The sequence below is a fragment of the Aotus nancymaae genome, unplaced genomic scaffold, assembly GCF_030222135.1.
Source record: "Aotus nancymaae isolate 86718 unplaced genomic scaffold, 86718_ANA_hifiasm-v0.15.2.pri h1tg000016l, whole genome shotgun sequence".
Taxonomy (NCBI): Eukaryota; Metazoa; Chordata; class Mammalia; order Primates; family Aotidae; genus Aotus; species Aotus nancymaae.
This window is the reverse complement of record NW_026988428.1, coordinates 53564969-53592087: the sequence shown is the minus strand read 5'-3', so window position 1 is coordinate 53592087 and position 27119 is coordinate 53564969. Positions and strand designations below refer to the sequence as shown.

The 27119-nt window shown below is 37.7% G+C and overlaps 1 protein-coding gene across 1 annotated transcript; it reads right to left on the bottom strand.

Annotated features, from left to right (window-relative positions):
- Nucleotides 1-7825: 7825 nt before the first annotated feature.
- CMAS (cytidine monophosphate N-acetylneuraminic acid synthetase) lies at nucleotides 7826-26704 on the bottom strand. Its single transcript, XM_012457129.3, has 8 exons — nucleotides 26359-26704; nucleotides 17817-17959; nucleotides 17511-17666; nucleotides 14939-15072; nucleotides 12829-12923; nucleotides 12296-12467; nucleotides 11338-11491; nucleotides 7826-8380 (listed from the first exon to the last, which is right to left on the bottom strand). Exons 1-8 carry the CDS (start codon nucleotides 26616-26618, stop codon nucleotides 8190-8192), a joined length of 1305 nt encoding a protein of 434 aa, XP_012312552.1. The 5' UTR covers nucleotides 26619-26704; the 3' UTR covers nucleotides 7826-8189.
- Nucleotides 26705-27119: the final 415 nt, after the last annotated feature.

Sequence of the window (27119 nt, the reverse complement as noted above, 5' to 3'; positions counted from 1 at the left end):
TAGTATTCAGTTATACCTTTCGATATTGGCCCACAGTTCTTGCATATTCTATTCTTTTGTAAAATTTCTTTTCCTTCTGTTTTCAGTTTGGGAACTTTTAAAATTTACCAATATGCAAGCTTACCTAGCTTTCGTTAGCTATCTTAAGTCTACTGATAAACCACAAAAAGGCATTCCTCATTTCTGTTAGTTTCTTTGATTTCTAGCATTTTCTTTTGATTCTTTCTTATAGTTTCTATCCGTATTGACATTTTCTATTTGATTTTGCATGTTGTGTGCTTCTTTCCTCCCTTTATTCATTAATCATAGTGTAACTGAGTACCCTTATTTTTCTAAGAGAGAGTTTTTTACTTTCTTTCTTCTTCTTTCTTTCCTGCTTTTCCCCACTTCCTAATTAGGTCTTTAGAAATGCAGTTATAGCCTTTACCCTCTTCAGCAGACACTCCCTAGAGGGCAAGTTTATTTATGTACTTAGAAGCTCCAGAGTGAAACTCTCCTACCAGGTGGCTGCCTAAAGAAACAACAGTCCATCAACAACCCAACGTATTTCCGCTATGAAACTCTCTGCCACCTGGAGAATTTTCTGCTGCTTTTACAACCTAGTCCTTTCCTCAAAGGGACTAGCAGTCACCAGCTTGACTACTCAGTAGATCAGGCACCAAAGCTAGTATACAGACCCCCACCTGCTCACTTCTTCCTCTGCGTGTCATTCATGCCAGCATGCTGGGCCCCCTTTAAAAGCACCCCACTTTCTGCTCCAAAAGTGAAGTGGCATCCTTAAAGGCAGGATCCTGTTTATCTTCCCCTACACAAGCTTTGGAATAAAATGTCACTGTCTTTATACCAGACCTTGCTCCTATTAATTGGAGTGACTGGACCTGTGTTTTGGTTGCAAAATGTGGAGCGAGGAGTGACTGGACCTGTGTTTTGGTTACAATTTTTCTGGCTTATGGGAAAGTGCTGCATGCCTGGGGTGAGCTAAGTTTGTCAGCCCAGTTTCACTCCCAGGTAAGGTGTAGGGTCACCTGTGAGTGCCAGCTGCTCATGGCTAGCACATCCCATAATGGGAACGTTAGGCAACTTCCCAGAAGCTGCCAAAAATGCATTTGTTTTAGGGGAAGCTCCCTTTTGCCTCATGGCATGGCATCTGCTGCCTTTAGTGCTTTACTGGTGCTGGCAAAATGGCCTCTTAAGAAGCTGACAAACTGAAACTGAGTAGTTGGAGTGCACCCGAACTGGGTGCCCTTTTAGGGTATCGCTGGGGCCTTGCCCTATTTAAGACTTGGCTCTTTTGGGGTGTCACTGGGGCCCTGCTCTATTTAAATGATACCATTTGAGCATTTTGTGCATTTGTATTTATCTGGCTATGTGACACTATAGGAACTCGGCTTAGACTCTCCCTGACAGAAGATAAATGAGAATGGTGGGTGTAGTGACCCCACTCTGTGTAGTGGCTGAAAGGTTCCCAAGTTTCCTTCTGGTCACTTTACCTTTCTTTTTTTCTCCTCCTTCTTTCTTTCTCACACCTCACTTGTGAAACCTGGCTCCTATGCCTAGCACTGAGTTCATAGGAACATAGGCCTGGATCCTATGGCAGGCTGTATTTCCCTTTCTCTTCTTTTCTGCCTGCTTTAAATATGCTGTCACTAAGCTGCTGGTGCTGAGACAGGACTCATGTGGTCTAACTAGAATGTAAACATTGGAAACACTTTTGAAACTGAGGGAAGAAAGGATGAGTTTTTTTTTTTTTTTAAAGGAAGGGATCTCTTGGCGCCAGGAGCTGTGCAGCCTGGGGTTAGGGCAGGGGAGATGCCAGAACTCCTTTAGCTGCCCCAGCTGGTGTCTAGTAGGTCACATGCCCCTCCAGTCCACTGTCTCTAGACCCAGTCCGGCACTGGAACTCTTCTAGCTATTGCAGTCCTTATGGCCTTGACTGCCTTTCAAGTTTATTTAGAGCCTCAGAGCACTTTAGCTCAAAGCTTGGAGGAGCTCAAGGTCTGACAGTCGGGATCAGTGATTCCCTTCTGGCTAGGGCGGGTTTAAATGCTCCCTCCATGGACAGGCATCAGCTGAATTTGGTCTGATTTTTTTCTTTCTGCTATCAAAGGCAACACTGGGCTCAATGCCTTACAATTGGAATGTTCTCTCTCCTCCAGGACTCAGAGACATTCTCTGCCCCACACTGCTGCTGCTAGGACTGGGTTGGGGCAGGGGGCAAGGGATGGCGTCAGTGATTCAAGTGTTTTTTCTACCTGTTCAGATCCTCTTTCAGTGATACAAAGCTAAAACCAGGTACTGTGAGTGCTCACCTGATGCTAGATGCTTTAAGGTCATAAAATACTTTTAGGAGTTAGAATAATTATTTGACTTGCCTCTTTTACAGCTATTGGATTCTAGGTAAGGTCTCAGGACATAGGGAGTTAGCCAGGTTCCCTGCCTAGACTGGAAGAATCAGACGGTTGTCTGCAGCTCTGTCCTTGTCCTGAGCTTTACAATCGATATATGGTTAAAATTACTTACTTGTCGGGATTTTCCACCAAAAATAAAAGTTGCTGAGAGTTAACATTGTAACATGTAATTGAGACGACTGGAGAAACAGTTTCACATGCAAGATATATAAGGAAAGTAGAATGTGGTTTTGGTAAAAGGTTATAAGAAGGCATGTGATATGGTTTTTGTTAAAGAGAATGTAATTTGTCTAATTCAGAGGTTTTTAAGGATTGGCCTAAGCTAAAAGAACAATAGGACAAAACTGAAAGTTTAAACAAATTGTGAAAGATTTGTTAGAGATTAATCTTATAAAAACAGTTCTATGGGTGTGAGAAAGCTGGCTAAAATTTGAAAGGGATTATTTCGTTTTTCCATAAATCAAACATTAAAATAAAAGAACATGGATGCAGGACCAGAATCTGGGCCCATGTGTCTGAATAACAAGGTTTTCTTAGAAAGTTGAACTGCTCTTTAACACAACATTGTAAAGGATTATAAAAAAACAAATTATGGAAATTTTACCTTATGGTCAAATTAATTAAGATTGGATAGATTTGTTTATAAGGTTTTATTGAGAATTGGGTTTAACATTAATAGTATACTAATGCAAAGGTGAAATCTGGCTTTCTCTTTTGAAGAAATCTTTGTATATTAAAAAAAATTTAAAATATTTTGTTTGCCTTTTGAATAAATGACAGAAAAAGAGCAGAAAGAAAAGAGACAGATTCAGTTGGCCTCATACTGTCTTTATTGGGTTTTCTTTGAAAAGCTGTCTATCCTCTATCCACAAGTAAAGATTTTTCCCTTTTACTTATAGTGACATGAGATTTTATTTTATAATACCAAATGTTTAAACCTTTGATATTTGACAAACATTCCAAAGTCAAATTCTAAATTATTTTTTTCAACCTGGTTAACCTTTTCAGATATTAGGTCCCCTAAAGTTGAAAAGAGACATATTCTTTACCCCCTCCTGCCAGGGCCATTGGGAGATTTTTCTTGAATCCTCAGAACCTCCCTGTGAGGACCTACTGATATTTCTGGAAGGTGTATGTACAAGCCCGCCTCCTGCATGACAGCAACCACCAGGAGTTTCTCACTCTCACATTAGACCATATTCAGGCTCTAGAAATTCATCAGAATTACTAGTTAAGTGTTCCTATCAGGTTAGGGCATCCAGGAGCTTCTGCTCCAGGTAAGCAAGTATCAGATACTCTTATATCTCTCTGGATGTGCATTTCTCTTCAGATGGGTGGCTGTTTGCCCTGAGACCTTGGTTCTCTGGTAGGTCCAAAAGCCATTGATTTTCAGTTTGTCCAGTTTTTCTTGATGTAAGGATGGGAATGGCAACTTCTAAGTTCCTTACATATTGTAGCTGAACATATGATATTTTCTTGAGTAAGGTTTCCTACTACTAGGAACACAGGCAGTAGATGTAACAGTGAGAACTGAATTATCTCCTTGTACTTGGCTTGGAGTCATTGAAATGAAACGAGGACTCCAATATGATTTGTACTCATACAGAGTAATTGATTTGGGAGGTATTTTTGCAGAATTTTTTTTTGAGGAATGAATTGTTCATGCTGATAAAGGTAGGACTTGAGAATAAGCTACGACTGGGGTGAAGAGGCCCACAATAACTTGCAGAAACTATGGCTGGAAATATTAGGTTGTGACCAGGCTACAATGTATGGTTTGAAGTATGTATAAGTATGTATTATTCTGTGGTCAGCATAGAGTCACTAATGATTTTGAAAAGGTTAATAACTAGCAAAAATCTGAACAAGTGATCTGGTGATAGTACTGGATAAACTGACAGGACCCTGCATTGATAGTATCAAACTCAAGCTTTGGTGTCTGAATAGAGATAAAAAGGAGAAACTGAAAAGCTATAACATCTTAATGATAAAATCAGAAATGAGAGATGAAGTCCAGGAGTCTGGCCTATAACATGAAAATTTGAGATGTGACTAGAACTCACAACAGAGTATTGTGGTTGAAGATTATACATGAGGTTCATCTGCATCTGAAACCTTAAATACAGATGTGATTCCTGGGAAGGAACAAGAAGTGGGGTGAGGACCTTCATGGATGTGTAAATGTAAAGGGGTGGGAAAAAATAAAGTTAATGGTGGGAAAACCAGAAGGATGAGAGTAAAACTAGGATAAGATATAAAGAAAACTAATAAGCCGTTAAAGTTTATTAAAATAAACCATTAGTTTTATAGTTAAAAAAAATTTTTTTTCTCCAACTTATGTCTGTCCTATGGGAGTAGACTCTGGAGTGTGCAAATCCAACAGTCCTGACAGAGAAAAAGTGGCTTCCTGTATAGTTGGCCTGAGAGGTCAACTTCTTGTCACATGAATTACTTTTATGATGGAAATAGATGTAAATGTTCCACTGCAAATGAATTTTATCAGGCAAGTGTCCACATTTATGAGATAATGCTCCACTATTGGAATCTAATCAGGTAGAAGAATGATTTGTGTCAGCTGTAAAGTCGTGATGATAGCCAAATATAATACAGGCATACCATGTTTTATTGAGCTTTGCTTTATTGTACTTCACAGACAGTGTTTATTACAAAGTGAAGGTTTGTGGCAACCTTGCATCAAGCAAGTCTATTGGCACCACTTGTCCAACAGCATGGACTCACTTCATGTCTTTGTGTCACATTTTAGTAATTCTCACATTTCAAACTTTTTATTATTATTTTATGTTACGATGATCTGTGAATCCGTGATCTTTCATGTTATTGCTATAATTGTTTTGGAGGGCTGTGAACTATGCTCACAGAGACAGAAAACTTAATCTGTAAATGTTTTATGTGTTCTGACTGCTCCACCAACCAGCTGTTCCCTGATCTCTCTTCCTCTTCTTGGGCCTCCCTATTCCCTGAGACGCAATATTGGAAGTTAGGTCATTTAATAAGCTTACCATGGCCCCCTAAGTACGCAAGTGAAAGGAAGAGTCACACATCACTCACTTTCAATCAAAAGCTAGAAATAATCGATTAAGCTTAGTGAGGAAGTCATGTTAAAAGCCTAAATAGGCTGAAAGCTAGGCCTCTTGTGCAAAATGGTTAGCAAAGTTGTAAATACAACAACAAAAAAAGTTATAGAAGGAAACTCAAAGTGCTACTTAAGTGAACACACAAATAATCAGAAAGCGAAGCAGCCTTTTTGCTGAGATGGAGAAAGTTCGAGTGGTCTGGAAAGAAGATCAAACAGGCCACAACACTACCTTAAGCCAAAGCCTAATCCAGAGCAAGGCCGAACTCTCTTCAGTTCTGTTAAGGCTGGGAAAGATGGGGAAGCTGCAGGAGAAAAGCAGGTAGCTAGCAGACGTTGGTTAATGAGGTTTAAGGAATGAAGCCACCTTCATAACATAAAAGTGCAAGGTGAAGCAGCATGTGCTGTTTTCGAAGCTACAGCAGGTTATCCAGAAGATCTAGCTAAGTTGATTGATGAATGTGGCTACACTCAACAATAGATTTTCAGTATTAACCAAACAGCCTTCTACTGGAAGATGCCATCTAGGATTTTCAGAGTTAGAAAGAAGTGTCTGGCTTCAAATCTTCAAATGACAGTCTGATTCTTATGTTAGAAGGCTAAAGCAACCATGACTTTACATTGAAGCTGATGCTCATTTGCCATTCTAAAAATCCTAGGACCCTTAAGAATAATGCTAAATCTACTCTGTCTGTGATCTATAAATGCAACAAAAAAGTCTGGCTGATAGCACATCTGTTTATAACATGGCTTACTGAATATTTTAAGCCAACTGTAGAAACCTACTGGTCAGAAAAAAAATTCCTTCAAAACGTTACTGCTCATGGACAATGCACCTGGTCACCCACGTCTTCTGATGGAGATGTCCTAGGAGATTCATGTTGTTTTCATCCCTGCTAATATAACATCCATTCTGAAACCATGAATCAATGCGTAATTTCAAGTCTTATTATTTAAAAAATACAGTTCTAGGAGTATTGCTGCCATAGTGATTGCTCTGACGGAAATGGGTAAATTGAAAACTTTCTGAAAAGTATTCACTATTCTAGATGCTATTAAGAACATTCACGATTCATAGAAGGTCAAAATATCAACATTAATGGGAGTTTGGAAGTTGATTCGAACCCTCATGGATGACTTTGAGGGGCTCTAGATTTCAATGGAGGAAGTAACTGTAGATATGGTATAAATAGTAAGAGAATAAAGTTAGATGTGGAGCCTAAATATGTGACTGAATTGCTGCAATCTCATGATAAATTTGAATGGATGAGAAGTTGCTTCTTATAGATGAGCAAAAATGTGGTTTCATGAGATAGAATCTACTCTTCGTAAAGATGCTGTGAACACCAAGTGACAATCAATGATAGAAAATTACATAAATGTAGTTGATAAACCAGTGGATTGAGAGGACTGACTTCAATTTTGAAAGATGTTCAGTTGTGAGTAAAATGCTATCAAACAGCATCACACACTACAGAGAAATCTGTCATGAATCAATTGATGTGGTAAACTTCATTGTTGTCTTATTGTAAGGAATTGCCATAGCCATGTCAACCTTCAGCAACCACCATTATTCAAGGCAAGATACTTCAACAACAAAAAGATTGACTCACTGTAGGCTCAGATGATTGTCAGCATTTTTTAGCAATAAAAAGTATTTTTAAATTAAGGTATATACATTGTTTATCTGTCCATAATGCTATTGCACACTTAATAGACTACAGTATACTTTAAACATAACATTTTATGCACCTGGCATCCAAAAAAATCCTATGACTCGCTTTATTGCAATAGTCTGGAACCAAACCTGTAATATCTCCAAGATATGCCTGTATACAAGATTACCATTATCTCAGGGGTAACTGCAAATAATTTGCTTCCTCTCAATCAATACATACCTTCATAACATATAAATTTATTTGGATATTTCTATTTGTATATACTGTTGGTTCTTGAACAACATGGGTTTGAATTGTATGGTCCACTTTTACATCAAGTTTTTTAACCTCATGCAGATCAAAAATACAGTATTCTCAGGATGTGAACCCTGCAGTATATGGAGGGCCCACTTTTTGTATATGTGGGTTCAACAGTGCTGACTGTGATAACTGAGTATGCACAGATTTTGGTGTATGTGGGTGGTCCTGGAACCAATCCCCATGTAGACCGAGGGACAAATGTATATGCTGTTACATATACGTATGTGAAGTACAATCAGATGCTCTACCCCGGCACTGAGTGACTTGTTTCTCACCAAGATTGATTAATGTTTAAAGGAAACAAAGAAAATGCTTGGTAGATTTCTTCTATAGCAACAAGGCAGTTTTCATCAAGTTTGTGAAATGTAATTTTATTAATAGGAGGGCATGTATTACCATACACATTGTTCCCAGATAAATAAAATCCCAACATCTCTGAAAGCACACAAACACGCAGTTTTACAGGGTACAATACAAAGTGAATTTTGATGATGTTTCTCACTTGCATTTACTAAAAATCTGAGAAAGACTATAATCAGTCTCTAAATAATTATCTTGCATAAAGAGAAAAGTAGAGCACAATATATATATCACAAACAAAATCACACTCTCCGAAACATTACAACATGGAATTTTACTTAATCAAAAATAAAAGCAAACTGGCTGAAGAAGGCGGTATCATTTTTTTTCTCAATATTACACTAATTTCTATTTTTGGCATGAATTATTAACCTTTTCCATTAGTAGGAAAATGTGCTCTGCAAATTCTCGGATGGCACCACGGCCACCATTACATTTGCAAATGTATCCAACAGCCTTCTGGGCAGTGGAACAGGCATCAGCAGGAGCGCTACTTAGGCCCACTCTCTTCAAGCACTCTTCATCAGACACTTCATTGCCTATCAAATAAAATAAATACTGAGCAAACATTTAAAGAGACAAAGAATATTCTAGCTAAAATTAATGCAGACAACAACCAACAGGTAACTCTGGCAACTTCAGTAAGAGCTAAGGGCACTGCATATAAGAATGCTAAAGATTAGATGGAACAAAAATATTTTACAGTATAATTGAGGTCAAGGGTTTTCCCTAAGCAATAAAAAATCAACTCTTATCAGCTAGAGAAGAATGGAGCATAATTCCTACCTGCCATGCATATTACAAATATAAGAAATTTTATATATGAATTCTAAGTTATTTAAATTTTTATTAAGCAAAATTTGAAACATATGCAAGAACCTCAATTTTATACTGAAAAATTATCAGAATTTAAAATCACTTAGTAATATTGTTTTCTGGCCACTGCCCCCTAGTTTTTTGGGGGAGAGGGAGAGGCAGGAATTCCCAGACATCATATTTTAGCCAAAAACTCTTCAGTATTTATCTCTAATAGATATAATTTTTTAATCTGACGGAATATCATGAAACTCATAAAATTAATAATAGTTCCTTAATATCCTCTAGTAACCTAGTATATGTTGAGATCTCTCCGGCTGTCTCAAAATTGTCCTTTTATAGTTAACTTATTTGAATCAGGAGTGAACTAAAGTTCACATATGGTCTTTTGTTTATATATATCTTAAATCTCTTTAAATCTCTAATAGTTCTGATTGATATGCCACTTATTAATATTTGCTGAAAAATTACCATTTTTAAAGAATAAAAATAAATACTAAATCAACTGACAAAATTATATCCTTTTTCTCCCTCTCCATTAACCCCTTTTTTGGGATAGGATGCATTTTAGAAGCTCCCAGTATCTTCAATTCACCATTCTGATTAAACTATTGCTATACTTTAGACCACATACAACAATAAAATCTTGGTTGAAAAGTTTCTTTTAAATTTGTTCTATGCTTATCTACTGAAATTTTCTCTTTTATTACTAAATGTCTTGAAATTTGAATTGTTTTCACTAAAAGATAATACAAATTAAAGTTAATATTTGCATAATCCAGTCTTTAAACTCTACTTACTAAATTTTACTTATAAAAGTATTGATTTTTTTTTTAAGAAATATATTTTTAGATGTTTATGTCACCTAAACATTGCTGAGTGGTTTTTTTTTTTCTTTAGTAGACATGGGGACTCACTAAGTTTCTCACTAAGGCTGGTCTTAAACTCCTGAGCTCCAGGGATCTGCCTGCTTCACCCTCCCAAAGTTGTGGGATTGCAGACCTGAGCCATCATGCCTGGCCTGCTCTGTTAAAATAAAAATTTAAATGCTATTCTCTATTTTTTTACTCTCCTTTTAAAGTGTTTCTTTTTTTAAAATGTCATATAAGTAATACATATTCATGGTAAAAAAATTAAAAAAAAAAAAGCAAAAAAAATCAAAATCATCCTAATTATCACTATTTGTAGATAATCACTACATTTTGACACATATAATTCTAGAGTTTTACCTATATAAATGATACACTTATTACCATCTGTAGGCACTATGTTAAACATTTTATATTATCTTTGCTTTTCTTTTTGTTTTTTGGGATGGAGTCTCGCTCTGTTGCCCAGGCTGGAGTGCAGTGGCATGATTTTGGCTCACTGCAACCTCTGCCTCCCAGGTTCAAGCAATTCTCCTGCCTCAGCCTCCTGACTAGCTGGGATTACAGGCACGCACCACCATGCCTGGCTAATTTTTTGTATTTTTAGTAGAGATGGGGTTTCACCATGTTGGCCAGACTGGTCTCGAATTCCTAACCTTGTTATCCACCTGCCTTGGCCTCCCAAAGTGCTGGGATTACAGGCATGAGCCACCGTCCCTGGCCTGTTTTTCTTTCTAATGGCTTTATAAAATTTGGTTTGTGTTTATATTCTAAGTAGAAAACTGAGTATAGAAGCTTGCTTAATATCCCAAAGATACTAACTTTAGCTAGACTTTCTTATGTATTCCATTAAAATTGTTTTCTTCTAATAAAAATTGGATCTGTCTTTAACAAACCTTCTGCAGTATTTATGTGCATTGAATCCTCCTGTGTGGTTTAAGGGTTATTCCTGAAGTCCCCAGATCATATGCTCCCAAAGTATTCCTGTGCTTCTTATTTTGAGGCTCATATTACCCTTGTAAATATTTCTTTCATACATGATTTGTAGTTGTTATGCATCTTAATAACTTATCATTATCAATTTTAAAATGTTGACATCATCAGACTGTAAGCTATGTAAGCAGGAAGCTTAAAGTTCCCACAACCATTTCCATGCCGCATATCATCATAGCTAACTGTACGTGCATTTGCTTAATATTAAAGTGAAAAACTTATTGCTGTATCTGATCATGCAAATAAATACAGATCACAGCACTGTCTGTAATGGTTACACAGTATGCCTTTTTAGGGACATTCATTCTATTTTTCACAGGACATTTAAGTGGGTTCTTTTCACTATTAGGCCCATTTGTCTTATTTCTTTGCTGGAATTGGAATTTGGAGGAAAAAGTATGTACATTCAATTAACAGCCAAAAATATTCAGTGTAATTCCTATGTACTAGAAATTCTGCTAAGTGCTTTACTCAGATTATTTTATTAATTCCTACCAGAGCCTTATGGTAATAGGTACTCTTGGTATCTCCAGTTTACAGATGAGGAAACAACATTAATCTTATCACAACTGGCTAATCAGTAGTGCGGTCTGACTTCACAGCTTGTGCTAGTAATCATTCTACATTTGATATATATTATTAAACTAACCTCCAGAAAGACTGTCCCGTTTAACACTTTGCTTAGCAGTGTAAGAGAGTTCCTATTTCCCTACAATCATGCCCATTTGGGGGATGTGCCTTCTGATTTACCTGTTTCTTTTAAAATAAGTAAATAAATCCTGGTCCATTTTACTATGGATGAATAAAAAGATACCAACCAAGATATGCCACTTCTTTCCAGCACAGGCCCATTTCTTTTCTCCATTCATCTACAACTGCTAGCTTGTCTGATACACTGACTTCCATTTTGCAATCCAGTTTTAAAGAAGAGAGCGTCTGCTTTGAACAGGACCTTTCTGAGATTAGCCTCACCTTAGAAAAAAGGATCGGAGGAAGAAGGGAAAAATTAAAAAGTGAAGAAAACAGAAATCTTTCATAATTAACCTTGTAGATAATCCAAATCACAAATGAGTCATCTTTTAATCTCCTGAAGGCCTAAGTAAGAAAACTGATTCTCATTTTAAAATAAAATTCAAGCTTATTTTATTTCTAATAGCCCAATAAAGGTGAGACACAATATTTTATTTTCTACAATAGAAAGGATTCTATCTACAGGTAAAAAAATACAACATATATTGTCTGATACTAATCTAAGATTCTCCTATAGTTCAGTTTATCCAGAGGAAAGTCTATAACCTCTCTTGTGCTGCTTAGCAACACATATTTAGGATTTTTAGTGAATTAAATTATCTTAGCCTTCATTGAAAAAATATACTTAAACATTATTTTGAATCAAAAATGTCATTCATAAGAATAAGCTAGATTTTAAAAATCCACAAGATACTTTCTTTTTTTAAAATGGCATATGTATTATCTAGGGAATCTCTTTTGTTGCAAGATCCTATGGGAAATACTAGATAGCTCCCGTTTAAAAGTATTATGTTTATAGTTACTGAATAAACAAGAAATACTATTTGCTGCTTAACAAATTCCTAATTCTACTCTTCTAAAAGAAGAGTAAAAATAAATAGTATAATAATTTTCTAGGCATATGAAGGTCAAATTTCAGGTATTTTAATAGTTAATACTAAAAATTTAAATCTCTTAATTCCTTGCATGTTCTTCCACCCTGAATCAAAATATTATAAAATACTGCTATATTCAGGGAGCACATACCTCAATACCACTTTTCTTTAATAAACTTATCCCAATAGCATCTTTTACATCATAAGATATTATTTCTTTTTGGTCTCCTGATACATAAATGTGGCCATTGGTGAGACATCCATCAATATTGCAAACCAAAAGTTTTATTTCCTTAAGCTTCTCTTTGCCAAAATAGCCATATCTAAAAGAAACCAAAATAGACCTTTGAGTACAAGTGCAATACTAATCACTCCCTCTCATCTGGCTAAACCAATGAATTAAATGTCACCCTCCATTCAATTATTCAAACATTACTCTTCAAATTTACTTCACATATACATTTCAACTTATAGTGCAATAACTAAAAATTGTATGGTCTAACCAGATAATGTGTTTCTCAGTTTACTGAATAAGCCATGTAAACACATATTTTACATACATCTTCCTCACATGAACAAAGTAATTACAAAGATCCTAAGATGTTTGAGGTTTCAGAAATCAGTATCAAGAAGTATAATTATTAGGACTTAGTAGAAAGGCTATACAGATTTGTTTGTTTTTACCTTAATACTCTTTGCTCTGCAATAGGCCAATCAATATCCACATCTATATCCACACTATGCTCAGCTCGCATTTCGTAGTATGCCATTTTTCCACCCTAAAGATAGAACAAATGTCATGAATATGGTTTTTAATATTCATTCACATATAACAAAACTTTAATACAGAACAATGAATTCATTTCTGCAGTACTGAGAAAAATGAGTAACTGAGTAAAATCAGTCACATAAAAATGATTTTTTAATTTATTTTTACTTTTTATTTTTTAGAGACAGGGGTTTCACTCTGCCACCCAGGCTGGAGTGCAATGGCGCAATCACAGCTCATTATAACCTTGAAATCTTGGGCTCAAGTAATTCTCCAACTTCAGCCTCCTAAGGAGTTGGTACTACAGGCATACAACACCATTCCTGGCTAAATTTTTAAAAAGTTTTTTGTAGATATAAGATCTCTCTATGTTGCCAAGGCTGGTCTTGGAAACCTGGCCTCAAGCTGGCCTCTCAAAGTGCTGAGATGACACCCTTGAGCCACCACGCCCAGCTTGATTTATTTTTTTTGAGGAGAAAGCTCACACAGAACAAATAACCTTAACATTTTTCAAATTCTATCTAGTTCAAGTTGTCTATTTTTTTAAAAAAATTAATTTCTATTTTAATATTGAAAAAGCAGAAATGCTACCTCCCACAGGGATTTTGTGGAAATCCCTTAGTTCTATCCTCTTTTTTAAGGAAGTCTCTCCTGTCATCATCCAAAAGCAGTATAAAGGTTTTTGGAATTTCTGTTCTAATTTGCAACTAACAGGCAACACAGGGGAGGAAAAATAACTGTAGCATCTGTCCAGTTTTCTTAGATCCCTGAGCTACAGATGAAAATGGCTAATAGTCATCCAAGATATATGTGGACAAAGGCAAGGGCAGTCTCTTGATTCTAGGGCAAGGGGGCAAGAGAAGGGGCCTTTCTTCTGACAGTAATTATTTGAATGACCAGATCAATTACTGGACAATTTCATTTTTTTTCCCTAAATTGTTAGTCTCTTCATAAATTTGTTTTAATGAGAAACATTTTTCTCCACATTTTAGGAATGGGTTACACCATGGTCCTCCTTAGAAAAGAGCTTAAAAATGTTAGTATCTATGTATGTCAAATCTAATTTTTCTGAACACCTAAATTTAACTAAACAGCCAGTCTATAGTTTGCCTATACACTGACCAGATGATCTGTAAAAATGTTTTTCTCTTTTGCTCAGAAAAAGAGTCACATTGGAATTTTTATTACACAGTGGAGAGGTTTCTCTCTCTCTTTTTAAAAATGCTATTTCTTGAGTAAAATAAGAACCTGAATATAAATCCTGACAGTACCATTTACTAGCTGTTTTTGCCTTGAATCAATTACTTCATTTTCCAGAGATGCAGTTTTCCTCCTCTGTAAAACTGGTAGAAATGTCCACTTCATTCAGCTGCTATGTAGATTACATAAGATGACATATGCAAAGTGTTTCACATACTCCACAGTACATAGTAAGTAATAAATAATAACTAAAATTAACAAGTTAAGAAATACGTAATGCAACCATGTTGCAGGCTCTAAAATGAGAGACATTAAATCCCTTATTTGAAAACGAGAGAAATGAGAGTCAGGACAGATAAAATGATACATATTCAAGGTTATATAATAAAAGAGTTAGAATTAGAAGCTGGGTTTCCTGAAGGTCAGGCTGTTACTCTTTTCACCTCTGTGACATTGTTTGTCTTTTTAAAGTAATAGAAGTTATTCAACCCTACAGCCACAACATAACTACAACACAAACATGGATTACATAGTTTTGAATAAAATAATACAAGTACCAGGACATGTGTAGACATGCAGTACTTGATTCATTTTTTATAACTATAGCAAAATTCCTTGCATATTTACTGAATGGATTCCAACGATCACTTTGGGGTAAACCTGCAGGATAAATGCCTCAGATGACAAATCTTGTCAGCTATTACCTTTCCTCTATAGATTGATACTTTTCTTTACCATAGAGAAATTGTACCATACTTCTTCCCTAGAACTCAAAGTATGCACACAAAAGAGCTTAAAAGGTTTATGCAGAATGAAGGTACAAACCTGTAAGTAACCCATCTCTATCAAATGTCTTTTAGCAAAATAAAATGAGCCATTTTCATATAATTCTCCATCCCAGTCTTGTCGACGAGGCCGTTTAGCTGGATTTAAATTCAGAGGTTCAGTCACTTCACGAACTAAAAGCAAAAAGTTAGAATAAGTCCATGTTGCTCTGAAGAAAGTGTTAATTTAGTAACTTTAAAAAAGTTAATAAAAATGAACTCAGAATGCAGGGCATTTCTCTATCTAGGTAAATAACTTTTTTTTTTTTTCAGACAGAGTCTCACTCAGTGTCACCCAGGCTGGAATGCAGTGGCACGATCTCGGCTCACTGCAACCTCTGTCTCTCAGGTTCAAGCGATTCTCCTGCCTCAGCCTTCCGAGTAACTGGGACTGCAGGTGCAGGCCACCATGACTGGTTAATTTTGTATTTTCAGTAGAGACAAGGTTTCACCATATTGGCCAGGCTGATCTCAAACTCCTGACCTTGTGATCTGCCCTCCTCGGCCTCCCAAAGTGCTGGGATTATAGATGTGAGCCACTGCGCCTGGTCTGATAAAGTACTTTTTTCTCACACCTTAAAGTAGCTTTAAAGTAGTTTTAAAATACCTATATTCAAAATTTGAGCCCTTTAATCTATTTCTCATTGTTTGCATATATAGAAATATGTTATTTATCTGATAAGGTTGAGAACTGGTTTTTCTAGAATTATTACTGAAAATTAAATATTTCTCCATTAAATCATTGAAGATTTGATATTGATGAAAATGTTTATGTAACATATTATATATTCCTGTCATTAGTTAAAAACATACTAAACATAATAATAAATTATGTTTATGAGTATACATGATAATAAAGGCTCAGTAATGCCAACATTAATGAATAGAACATAATGTAATCAGTGAAGCCTTTGGTATTGCCAAATAGAGATTTCTTTGCCTTTTCCCTGACTTTTCCTCAAATCTGTGTTTGTGTCTGTAATAGCTAGTTATTCTCCAGAATCTTTCTTCACTTTTTCCTTTCATTTCTGTATGTATAAAGCCTTCTAGGAATAACCTCTACTTACTTGTTTAACTAAACCATCCCCTGTTCAATTCCACCCCAGTGTTTGAAATAACCCAGGAAAAAACCTTAGCAAATACAAATCAAATAGCTAGACATAACATAGCTCTATAGACAATGGCTACAGAGTAGGGACCAGAACTCTCTTTACTCTCATGAGTGTACAATCTAGGGTGGAGATAGGTAATAAACCAACTAGATAATTCACTTTGAAGAAAAGGAAAGAGAGGGACAAGTCTTTCCTAGTATCAGTGGCTGCTTTCTTCCTGGGCATATCTGCTGAGTATGAGGAGAAGGTGCAAGAGAGATCAAGCTTTGCATAATCAGAGGGACTCTGCTGAGGTAGGCAAAAACTACATAGGGTTTTAATGGCCTTGTGGACTTGAGTCACAGATTGTCATCTGTAGGAACTACAAACATACAGCTAGTTCTTCCCACCTAACGCTTCCCCCTACAAGACTTAGGCTGAGTGTACTGTATGGGAAGCTGGGAATGGGCTGGAAAGCAGGGAGAGATCATTATAGAATTGTGGTCTGCAGATCCCTTAGAGTCTTGTTAGCAAGAGTAGGGGATGGGTGTGAGTGTTGGCAACACATACAAGATATATCTCCTGATAAGACACCTATACTAAGAGGTGAGATGAAATTAAAGTTTCAACCCAGCCCAACTCCTAATTGGATCAAAGTGACCAGCCCCTTATCCTACCTGCCTGATAGAAGAAAGGGTATACCCCCTCTGGAGGAAAATATGTACTCTAGTGTCTATGCCAGATATACAATTAAACATGAGCCAAACGAAGAGGCAGAAATATGTGACTCACAATCAAGAGAGAAGTAGTCATAGTACAGAACCGTAAGTGACTAGATGTTGAAATTTGCAATCAAGGACTTTTGAACAGCTATCAAAAATATGTTAAATTAGAAGAAAGGACTTTGTAAAATGAATTAAAAAATGGAGAATTTCAACAGAAAATGGAATCCCTAAGAAACAACTCAAATGCACACCACTGAATGGAAAATCACAGTCAGATTTACAGCACACTGGACATGTCAGGTGAAATGCCTAGTAAACCCTATGGAACCCTTCTTATATATGGAGTTACAAATCTGGGGTAGAACTTCAAAATGTCATTCTTGAGATCCTTCAGAACACTTGGGTGGATGCTTTCTATTTCCATATAATTTGTATGGAGTTCATCAAACATGTCTAGAACAAACATACAAGTATTTGATCTAGAAAAACGGCATGTCTGACTCAAAAGGCAAATAGAAATAAGAGGATTAGAATGTCCCTCTGTAAAGAATAAAGCAAAGAAATAATTTGGTCTAGCTGTGTTGGCTCAATAACAGATTTTGAACTGATTATAAATGTCATTACCTACTAAAGTAATGAATCAAACATTCTCTTTTACAGCTCCCTTTTTGCTCTGCTCATGCCTAAAGAATATTTATATACAACGAAAGTTGATTCTCAATAAAATGATCTAAAATAAAGACTGATAAGACATTACCTCCTTTCTGAATTTCACTCCATCGAAACTGATGGCGTCTCACAACAGAGAAAACAGAATCATATCCTTCTTCTCGAATCATTTCTGCAACTTTCTGAAGATCAGTAGGATGTAAACATGGAGAAGTAGCTTGAATATTTCCTACAATGTCAACCTCTTAAAAAGACAAGAGAAATGAAAAGGATATTAAAAAAAAAGTTCCTTGCAAGCAAGTAATATTAAGGTTTGGAATTCAAATGTTAAAACAAGTCTCACGAGATGATAAAGGAAGTAGCAAAGTACATAAAAGTTTGAATAAACTCATACCATTATGATAATTAAGAAATTCTATGATGGCATCTAGTGAGGTAGAGCTGTCTTTTGAAACTTCAGAACTTCTTCGATGAACTTGTGCACCAAATTGTTTGGCCACATTCTCAATTTCATCATGGTCTGTCGAAACCCATACACTGTTCAGATATTAAAAAACAAATGAAACAGCCAAATCAAAACAAATCATTAACAATTAAATGGAGCTCTGTAACCATAAAATACAGCTTATGTAATGTGAGAATCGTTTTTGCACAATGATGATAATGTTAAAGATCCAAAGGAGTATAAAATGTAAGAAATTATAAAGTATTTTGTATATAAATATATTAATAAAAAAAAAGACAGTCCTAGATGTTCTTTATTTTTTTTTTGAGATGGAGTTTCGCTCTTGCTGCCCAGGCTGGAGTGCAATGGCGCGATCTCGGCTCACCACCACCACTGCCTCCCGGGTTCAAGCAATTCTTGTGCCTCAACCTCCCGAGTAGCTGGGATTACAGGCATGCACTACATACCCAGCTAGTTTTTGTATTATTAGTAGAGATGGGGTTTCTCCATGTTGGTTAGGCTGGTCTCGAACTCCCGACCTCGGGTGATCTGCCTGCCTTGGGCTCCCCAAAGTGTTGGGATTACAGGCATGAGCCACCTTGCCCGGGCCAGAGATACTTCATAAAAAGAAAGGAACAACAGACACTGGGGCCTACTTGAAGGTGGAGGGTGGAAGGAGGGTGAGGATCAAAAACCTACCTATCAGGTACTATGCTTATTACCTGGATGACAAAATAATCTGTACACCAAACCCCTGCAACATGCAATTTACCTCTGTAACAAACCTACCATATACCCCTGAATGTAAATTAAATGATTTTTAAAAAGCACTAGAAGTCAAAGCTAAAGAAAATTTAAAATCTTGCTTATTCTCTATCCAAGTCCAAAATATTGCATAAAATATTTTAATATACTTGCTAAAAAAAAAAAAAGGACCTGGCTTAGTCAAACCCTAACGGTAAAACAGTTTCAAGCCTAGAATAGAATAAATGCCCAAGTCTGGGCTCAAAAAACAATCGGATAATACAACTCTTTTTTTAAACAAACAATGGATATATATAGAATCAGCTGGGTTATAGCCATTGACAACAAGAAACATGGAGAACATGACTTCATTGGCTCAAGAAAATTTAACTTAATACTCAAACGCAAGTTACACAGTTGCCTATTTAGACTTTATAAAATGATGATTAGGCAAAATGCTATTTTGGGGAGGTATACCAGTTTCTACTGAAGTTTTGTTTCCTGGACAGTCACAAATTCCCATAGAAGCAGAATATGTGAACACTACTCTAGCCACAATGTTTGGTCGGGCCTGGAGGCTCACACCTGTAATCCCAGCACTTTGGGGGCTGAGGCGGGTAGATCACCTGAGGTCATGAGTTCGAGACCAGCCTGGCCAACACGGTGAAACCCCCTTTCTACTAAAAATAGAAAAATTAGCTGGGCATGGTGGTGCATGCCTGTAATCCCAGCTACTAGGGAGACTGAGGCAGGAGGATCACTTGAACCTGTAAGGCAGAGGTTGCAGTGAGCCGAGATCACGCCACTGCACTCCAGCCTGAGAGACACAGTGAGACCCTGTCTCAAAAAAAAAAAAAAAGACAAAAAACAAAAAAACAAAAAAACCCCACAATGTTTTAATAGTGATTTATTCAAAGATATCTTAATGACTTACAGTCTTTGGGTGTGTGTGTGTGTGGGGTGTGTGTGTGTGTGTGTGTGTATATATATATAAAATGTGTGTATATATATGTATATACATACACACAGACACACACACACACACACACACATATATATTTCCTTTTATCCCACTCTTTCGATATCTACTGAGGGAAAGATGAATTGTATGTTTTGTTTGTTTTTCTGACAGAGTCTTGCTCTGTCACTCAGGCTGGAGTGCAGTGGCACAATATCTGCTCACTGCAACCTCCACCTCCTGGGTTCAAGCAATTCTCGTGCCTCAGCCTCCTGAGTAGCTGGGATTACAGGCATATGCCACCACACCTGACTAATTTTTTGTATTTTTAATAGAGATTGGGTTTTGCCATGTTGGCCAGGATGGTCTTGAACCCCTGACCACAAGTGATACTCCTGCTCAATTACTAAGAGTGAAAAAAAATTGAGAAACTAAAGAAAATTTTCTAACATCCCTGGATTTCATTTATTTATTTCATTTATTCCCTTTAATATTTATAGAAGGATTTAAATCAAGGAATAAAGTCAATGAGGAAAAAAAAATCAAAGGAAGCCTAGCAAACAAGATAAGCCACTGGCTAGGGGTCAGGAGTCCCGTGATATCTACTCATGTCACTCCGTGCAAGGCAGGACATAGGAGCCCCCACTTTCCTTCATCTTGAAATCTGAAATAATGGGAAAAAAAATTGTCTCTGGAAATGTCATAGTCAAAGGTATATAACAAAGTAAAGTACGAATAAAAACCTAGTGCATTTTTAAAATAGAGAAGGTGAGGGGAGGATGATAAGATGTAATTAGAATACAGTAAAAAATAAACAGGGAAAGCAAAAAGTATGGTCATTTGACATCTAATTTATGTTATTAATTGAAATAAATTACTGAAGCCTGATTTTTACTGCAATGAAAATTCAATACCAGAAGGTTCAGTAGTCTTTAAGAAATGTTTAAAAGGCAAGTAAAAAAAAAAAAACAAAAATAGAATTTTGGAGGAGGTTCGCTTTTTTTCCTTCTTCCCTTCTTTCATTCCTTCATTTATGAACTATTTAAACTGAGTGCCTATTCTGTCCCAGGCATGATTCTGTGCATTAGGGATATAATAATGTATACAGTATATTTTCTTGAGAAAGTCTTGGCCTATCAATAGAGACTGAGGCCAATATAGCACTGTAATTCTCTTTAAACCATCAGGAAAAGAGAAATGAGATCAATTAGGTAACTATGCTCTTTTCAATGCTTTAATTTTTACAAAGTACTTTCGAAGTGCCTGCTACCTATCAGGTGCTCAATATAGATCTGCTGAATGAATGAAACAGTAAGAGGTTAAGAGAATGGGTTCTGAAAGAAGAAGTTCAATTCTCGCGCCACCACATGCTAGTTATATGACCATGGGAAAAATCCATAATCTCCCTCTGCCTCAATATTCAGTAAAATGGAGGTAAGTAATAATAGTGGGTACCTCATGTAGTTGTTTAGAGGATTAAATATAAACCATTTACCACAGAATAAACATTTAATAAATGTTATCTATTCAAAATACTTAAATAGGAATGGTAATAAAGTAACAACTACTCTGTCTCACTTAATCCTCACATTCAGTCTTCAGAAGGTAGCCGGAAGTTCTGCTTCCAGACCTTCAAAAGTCCAAATGTCTAATTTGTATGCATTTTGTAAGGCAATTACTATGAAAAAATATGAAAATAGTATGCCATATGTACACTTAAAATCCTATGATCACCACCTATGAAAGGGACTAAGTGAGTAGATAATTTTCCTTTGGTTTAGGGACATAAGATGAGGATGAGCAAAAGAGAAAATGAACAAGTGAACAAACAGGCCAGTCGAGCAGAGTGAATGTCAAAGTCTAATGCCAATGGATTTAGCCTCAAATGAAGTCACACAACATCTAACAGGACCAACAGGAATATCAACCATGGTGCTTGTGACAACTATTTTAAATTATAAGCTGCCATTTTAGGGATAATAACAGCATAGGCCTTTCACTAATCAAAAATCTACACTCTAAGCATAAAACTAAAGCATGTTCATTTTTCACAAGTATGTTAGGCAACACTTACAAATCAATTTCTTCTGAGGTTTACTTACACAGCACTGAACCACTGTTGAAAATTAAGCTCTTACAAAATGAACTCTGGCAATAACTCTGTACTAAAGGAAAAAAATTATCTCAGCATTTTTCTTAACTGCTAACTAGCCTAGTTAGTATGCAAAGTTAATAACCTTGAAAAGTATGGTTAGCTTTGATTCTGAGCAGGCCAGAGAAATCTGCTTCAATTAAGTCAAATTGTGGCTGTGAACAAAATAATCTCAAAGGTATCTTCTAGCCTTGAAAAACACAAATCAGGCAGCTGCGATTTTCTTCAGTTCTCTCCTAAGGTAAATATTTTTTGAAGGAAGAAAGGAGAGGATAAGAGACAGGAAGGGTGCTCCAAAGTTCTACGACTTCATAGTAAGTCAACTGAATTCAAGACAACACATTTAATAATCTAATATATAAACCATACCAAGATGAATAAGAGGGTACTTGCTCACAAGAAGCTTTTCACCTTGTATGTCAGGAGTCTCCCCAGGCCAAATTCTGCCCACTCCTCCGCCTGTGTCTGTAATATTTTATTGGAATATAGCCACAAACTTTCATTTATGTATTGTCATGGCCACTTTCACAACATACAACAGCAGAGATGAGTAGCTGCAACAGAGACCATCTGGCTTGCAAAACCTAAAATATTTACTATCTGGCCCTTTACAGAAAAGGTCTGCTGACCACTGAAACTGAAATAGAAAATAAAGACGTATTTCCATCAACTCTTCAAAGAATGTTAGCACTAGAAAGAATTTTGAAGATCATTACAACGTTCCCATTTTATAAGCAATGCGAGAGTTTCTCATTTTATAAGCATGGAAGATAGTAAAAACCTTCTAAACAAGGGGAAAATGTCAATAATAGACTACATACTATGTGTCAGGTACTATTCTAAGGGCTGCACATACATTATCTCACATAATCCCCTCAACAAGCCTGTGAGGTAGACACTTCAGTACATTTTGCAGATGAAGAGACTGAGGCACAGAGAGGTTAAGTGATTTACCCAAGGTTACACAATTAATACATGGTGATGCGAGAATTCAAATCCATAGGTTGACTCCAGGGTCTATGATCTGATCTCCTTGCATAGGGCATGCATTATAAGGTACAAACAATGTTGCTATGTATGGAAAAACAAAGGCACAATTACTTTTCACTGAGGGATCAGCAAAGGCTTCATGCAGGAAGAAGTGCTGGTCCCTTGTATTACCTTTTGACCTAATCTTTCCAGATCCCTGAAAACGATGACAAACAACACATAGCCACAAAAACTGAACAGTGTAAATTCACATGATACTGTAAGTTAGAAATATATTCATTTTGCTAGTTTTTTAATTTTTTTTTTTGAGACAGTGTCTTGCTCTGCTGCAGAGGCTAGAGTGCAGTGGCCCAATCTCAGCTCACTGCAATGTCCGCCTCCCGGGTTCAAGTGATTCTCCTGCCTTAGTCTCCAGCTACTCCTGAGTAGCTGGGATTACAGGTTTGTGCCACTACACCTAATTTTTGTATTTTTGGTAGAGATGGGGTTGTGTCATGTTGGCCAGGCTGGTCTTAAACTCCTGGCCTCATGTGATCTGCCTGCCTTTGGCCTCCCAAAGTACTGGGATTACAGGTGTGAGCCACCATGCCCAGCCAATTTTATTTCTTCTAATCGCCACTATTAATATAGAGACAGATACCACAGGTGGCTTCAAGAAGTATTAAACATTATCCCTATGGTCAATGAGCTTATACTCTAGCCTAGATGTATTAAATAAAACTAAAAACTAATTGGTACAAAAAAAGTTGATACTAGTACAAATGCTAAAATGTGGAAACAGGAAAATCACTGATCAATATATACACATATTTTCCAATCATTTCATAGAAAAATCCTCAATGCCTGCTGTAATGGTTGGTTGTTGGGTTTTGACCATCAGAATCTATTTCTCCTCACTTTTGATAATTGTACTCCAGTTTTCCTCTTGATGAACCTGTCATGTCAATCAGTGGGGGCTGCATTGTTGGGTCCAAGAGTGGAAGATGCAACTATACTGTACCAATACAAGCACTGTGTTCTACCTGCCATAGTGACTGGTTTAAGAATAAGCAGGGTATCCAATGAGGCACAATGAAACTTGTTAAAGCTTTGAGGAGAGTGCTCCTTCTGACTACATTTAAACTGGGAAGAATATAAGGACCGGTATCAAAGATACACAAAGTCAGCGACTAAAGTGTTAAGGACAGATTGTATTCTGTTACTACTGCAATAGGGAAAAAGAGTCCAGAGTGAAATGCATTCACAGTCCCAGAGAACAAAAGGCTGGAGAAAAGGCTAAGGTGTGCTAAGGAAAAGGCACTGAGGGGTGCTCAGGGGGCTTAGTCCATGTGACTAGGCCATCTGGATTTGCTAATTGGTGCTTATCTGTAAGAGAAACAATCTTCTATCTTTATGAAAGAAGGCAACTGAGCAAGTTGAAGCAAGGTGTCCACTGAACTTAGCCCCTTATCTTCTCAGAGGGACTAGGAAGGAAAATAAGAGTTATTTTCTAAAAGCTCCCGTTTCATTGAGACATGATTCTGGGGCTCTCAGGCCCTTGAGGAAACAGTTTTGTGTGTTAGATTTACATCTCAAAGGGCAGAGAAAGTTTTTATAATTGCAAGCTTTCTAAACTAACTGTCTAAAGAGTTCAGGGGCCTATCACCAGGTTTTTCCTGGAACAATCAGGAAATTCTGGCAGCTTTGAGCCTCTTCAGGTAGGCATTTTAAGGGACCCTGACATCATCCTAAGGACATGGCCTTAAGCAGCTAGAAGCCATGACAGGGCTTGGTCAAGTCTCTTGGTGCAGAGGTTTGAAGCAAGTCTTTACATACCCTGAGAGTTGAGTAGTTCTCAGTAGAACCACCTTGAAGCTTTCTTCATAAAGTGTCTATCCATAAATAAGAAACTGAGGATTCTGGCAACAAAGTGTACCATCCTCTTAGCCTGCTTTGCTTTTTTTTAAAAACATTTATCATCACCTGATACAACACATATTAATGTCCTTGTATACTGCATGTCTTTGCTTACTATAAAGTAAACTCTATGAGACTAAGGGCTGTCTCTACAGCTGCTACACCTGGTTTGGTACATACAACAGTGCCTGTTACATAGTAGGTAGGCAGTAAGTGTGCTGAATGAATGAATCATTTTTTTGTCCTTGAATCTGACTGTACCTGAAATAAGCCTTCCCCTCTCTTGTTAAGCTAGTTTGAAAGGGGTTTCCTGACATATACAACCTAAAGACTTGTAAATGGTATTGATAGTTTTGTTCTCAATTTACTGTAAATATGATTTTGATCTCTAGTTCATTTCAAAAAATGCTATTTTACTTTGTAACTGCTGCCTGGATGCATCTACTTCTCTCAGTCCTTTTTAGTTTATACCCTTTCTAAGAAGGTAAAAATATCCCACAGTCTGTGAGCCACACAAAGACAAAAACTGTATCCCAATCGTCTTGGTATTCCCTTGGACATTTATAGCAGAAATTAGGGTTCCATAAATACCTACTGAATTGAACAAAATCCCCAGATCTTTCCCCATTTCTCCTTTGCACACTTCCTATTGCACTAGTGTTATCTTCTCAGTGCTGGCTCATATTTGCCTTGCTCCACTCAGGACTTCCTTTGGGTTGAAACATCAAGAAAATGGGTACATTTACACTTTTTTTGGCATCTCTCTTTTTTAAACAAGACTGGTTAAATGAAAATCATTTACCCATATATTCATGAGTACGCAATTATAGGTTCAAAAAAAAAAAAGACTTCAAAAATAGTCATCTCTTTAAAAACCAAAACATCAAAAGGTTAGCATAAATTAATTTCCACGATAACGACACATTCAAATGTAATCAGGTTGAAGCTATATGTGTAAATTCATTCTTGGCACAGAATTTTATCTCCTTTCTTTTATGAATGACATCAGCTTGTAACTCCTGACCAATTTGGCAATGTATCTAAATGATGCATAATTAAAACTGTCATTAGGGCAGGCAAGGTTCCAAAGGTATGATTAAATGATTTGTAAGTATTAATATATCATAAAAAAAAAAGTTGTATACCTTCCCACTGGATCTCACGTATTTATAAATGTAGGGAGCTTTCTAGATTGTGCTGACTCACAGGCAGATAGCTAGAGTATTTTTTCAAAGGTTAGGAAAAAATCTCCAAGCTGAGCTGGAAATTCAGCTCCGACACCCCGACACTCAACTCCATTCATGAACCTTATGCCTCCCTAATCGATCAGCACCAAGCAGTTATCAGAGGCTGAGCAACAGGGGAGCCTCAATGGCCCCTGTCCAAAGGAGTTCACATACTATCACAGACGTTGCAGGGGGGTGGCCTCCTTTACTTTTCCCCGTAAGGTCAACCGGGAGGAGGGGACAGTTGGGGAGGTGTAATCTCCCCTTTTTCGGATGATTCTCAAGGGCGGGGACAGGAACTGTCCCAGGTTATGACCATTGGCAGCTACAGAACAAGCAAAGAGCTAGAGCCCTTCCTCCTAGGCTCTCAGCCCGGCCCCAGGCACCCCGGATCTTGCATGTCCCTGGCAAGAGCCATGGGCCCCTTCCAGGAGCGGTGGCCCCGGGGGCCCAGCCCCTCCAGCAGCCCGGCTCCCTCTCCCGACCCCCGCCCAGGCCGCGCCGCCCACTCTCGCACATGCGCACCTCTGGAAGGCCCCTGAGTCCAGGGCCGCACGCAGGACCCAGCCAATGAGCGGGACCCCCGCCAGGTGCTTAATGTTCTTCAGGGGGATGCCTTTGCTGCCTCCCCGGGCCAGAATTAGGGCTGCCAGGTGCGGGGGCTTCTCCACACCACGGCCCTGGCCGCCGCGAGAGTTGCGCTGCAGCTTCGGCGGCCGGCCCCGGGACGGCCGCCCCCGCGGGTTGGAGACGGAGGTGGCGGCCCCCTTCTCCACTGAGTCCATCTTCCTCCCACGCCTTCTCCCCAGCTTCTCCACATCCGGGAGCTAGTCCCTCGCTACCTCAGCTCGGCGCCGCCCGATCCCCGCCTGGCAGCTGGCGCGCGCGGCCGTCCCTCGCTCCGCCCACAACCCGCCCCTCGCGGGGCTCGCTGGGAATTGTAGTCCGTGGCCGCCTCCTCTGGGGCCAGTAGGCCAAGTAGGCTAAGTAGGCTCTGATGAGGTGACCCCAAAACTAAGTCAAGCAGTGGGAGTCCAGAGATGTTTGGAGGAAGTGCGGCTTTTGGGGTGCTGGTAAGTCTCTGGAGATTTCTAAAATAAAAAAATAGAGTATTGAACTTCCTCACTTTAGAATTGTGGTGGGTTTCTTGTTGCTTACCTTGATGCACCCTAACACGAATCCATTTTATGTTAAAAAAATGTATATTTTAGAAATAACACCTTTTTTTAATGCTTCTGGGTCATTTTTTCCAAGAGATTACTGACCAACTCATTCACATATCCTAC

Bases quoted from the DNA above. Each gene is read 5' to 3' on its own strand.
- CMAS (XM_012457129.3), bottom strand. From the start codon at position 26,618: ATGGACTCAGTGGAGAAGGGGGCCGCCACCTCCGTCTCCAACCCGCGG. The intron at 17,960-26,358 runs GTGCGCATGTGC...ATATCTGAACAG, and splicing joins GACTCAGGGGCCTTCCAGAG to TGTATGGGTTTCGACAGACC. The intron at 12,924-14,938 runs GTTTGTACCTTC...TTCTATCTTTAG, and splicing joins TAGAGATGGGTTACTTACAG to GGTGGAAAAATGGCATACTA.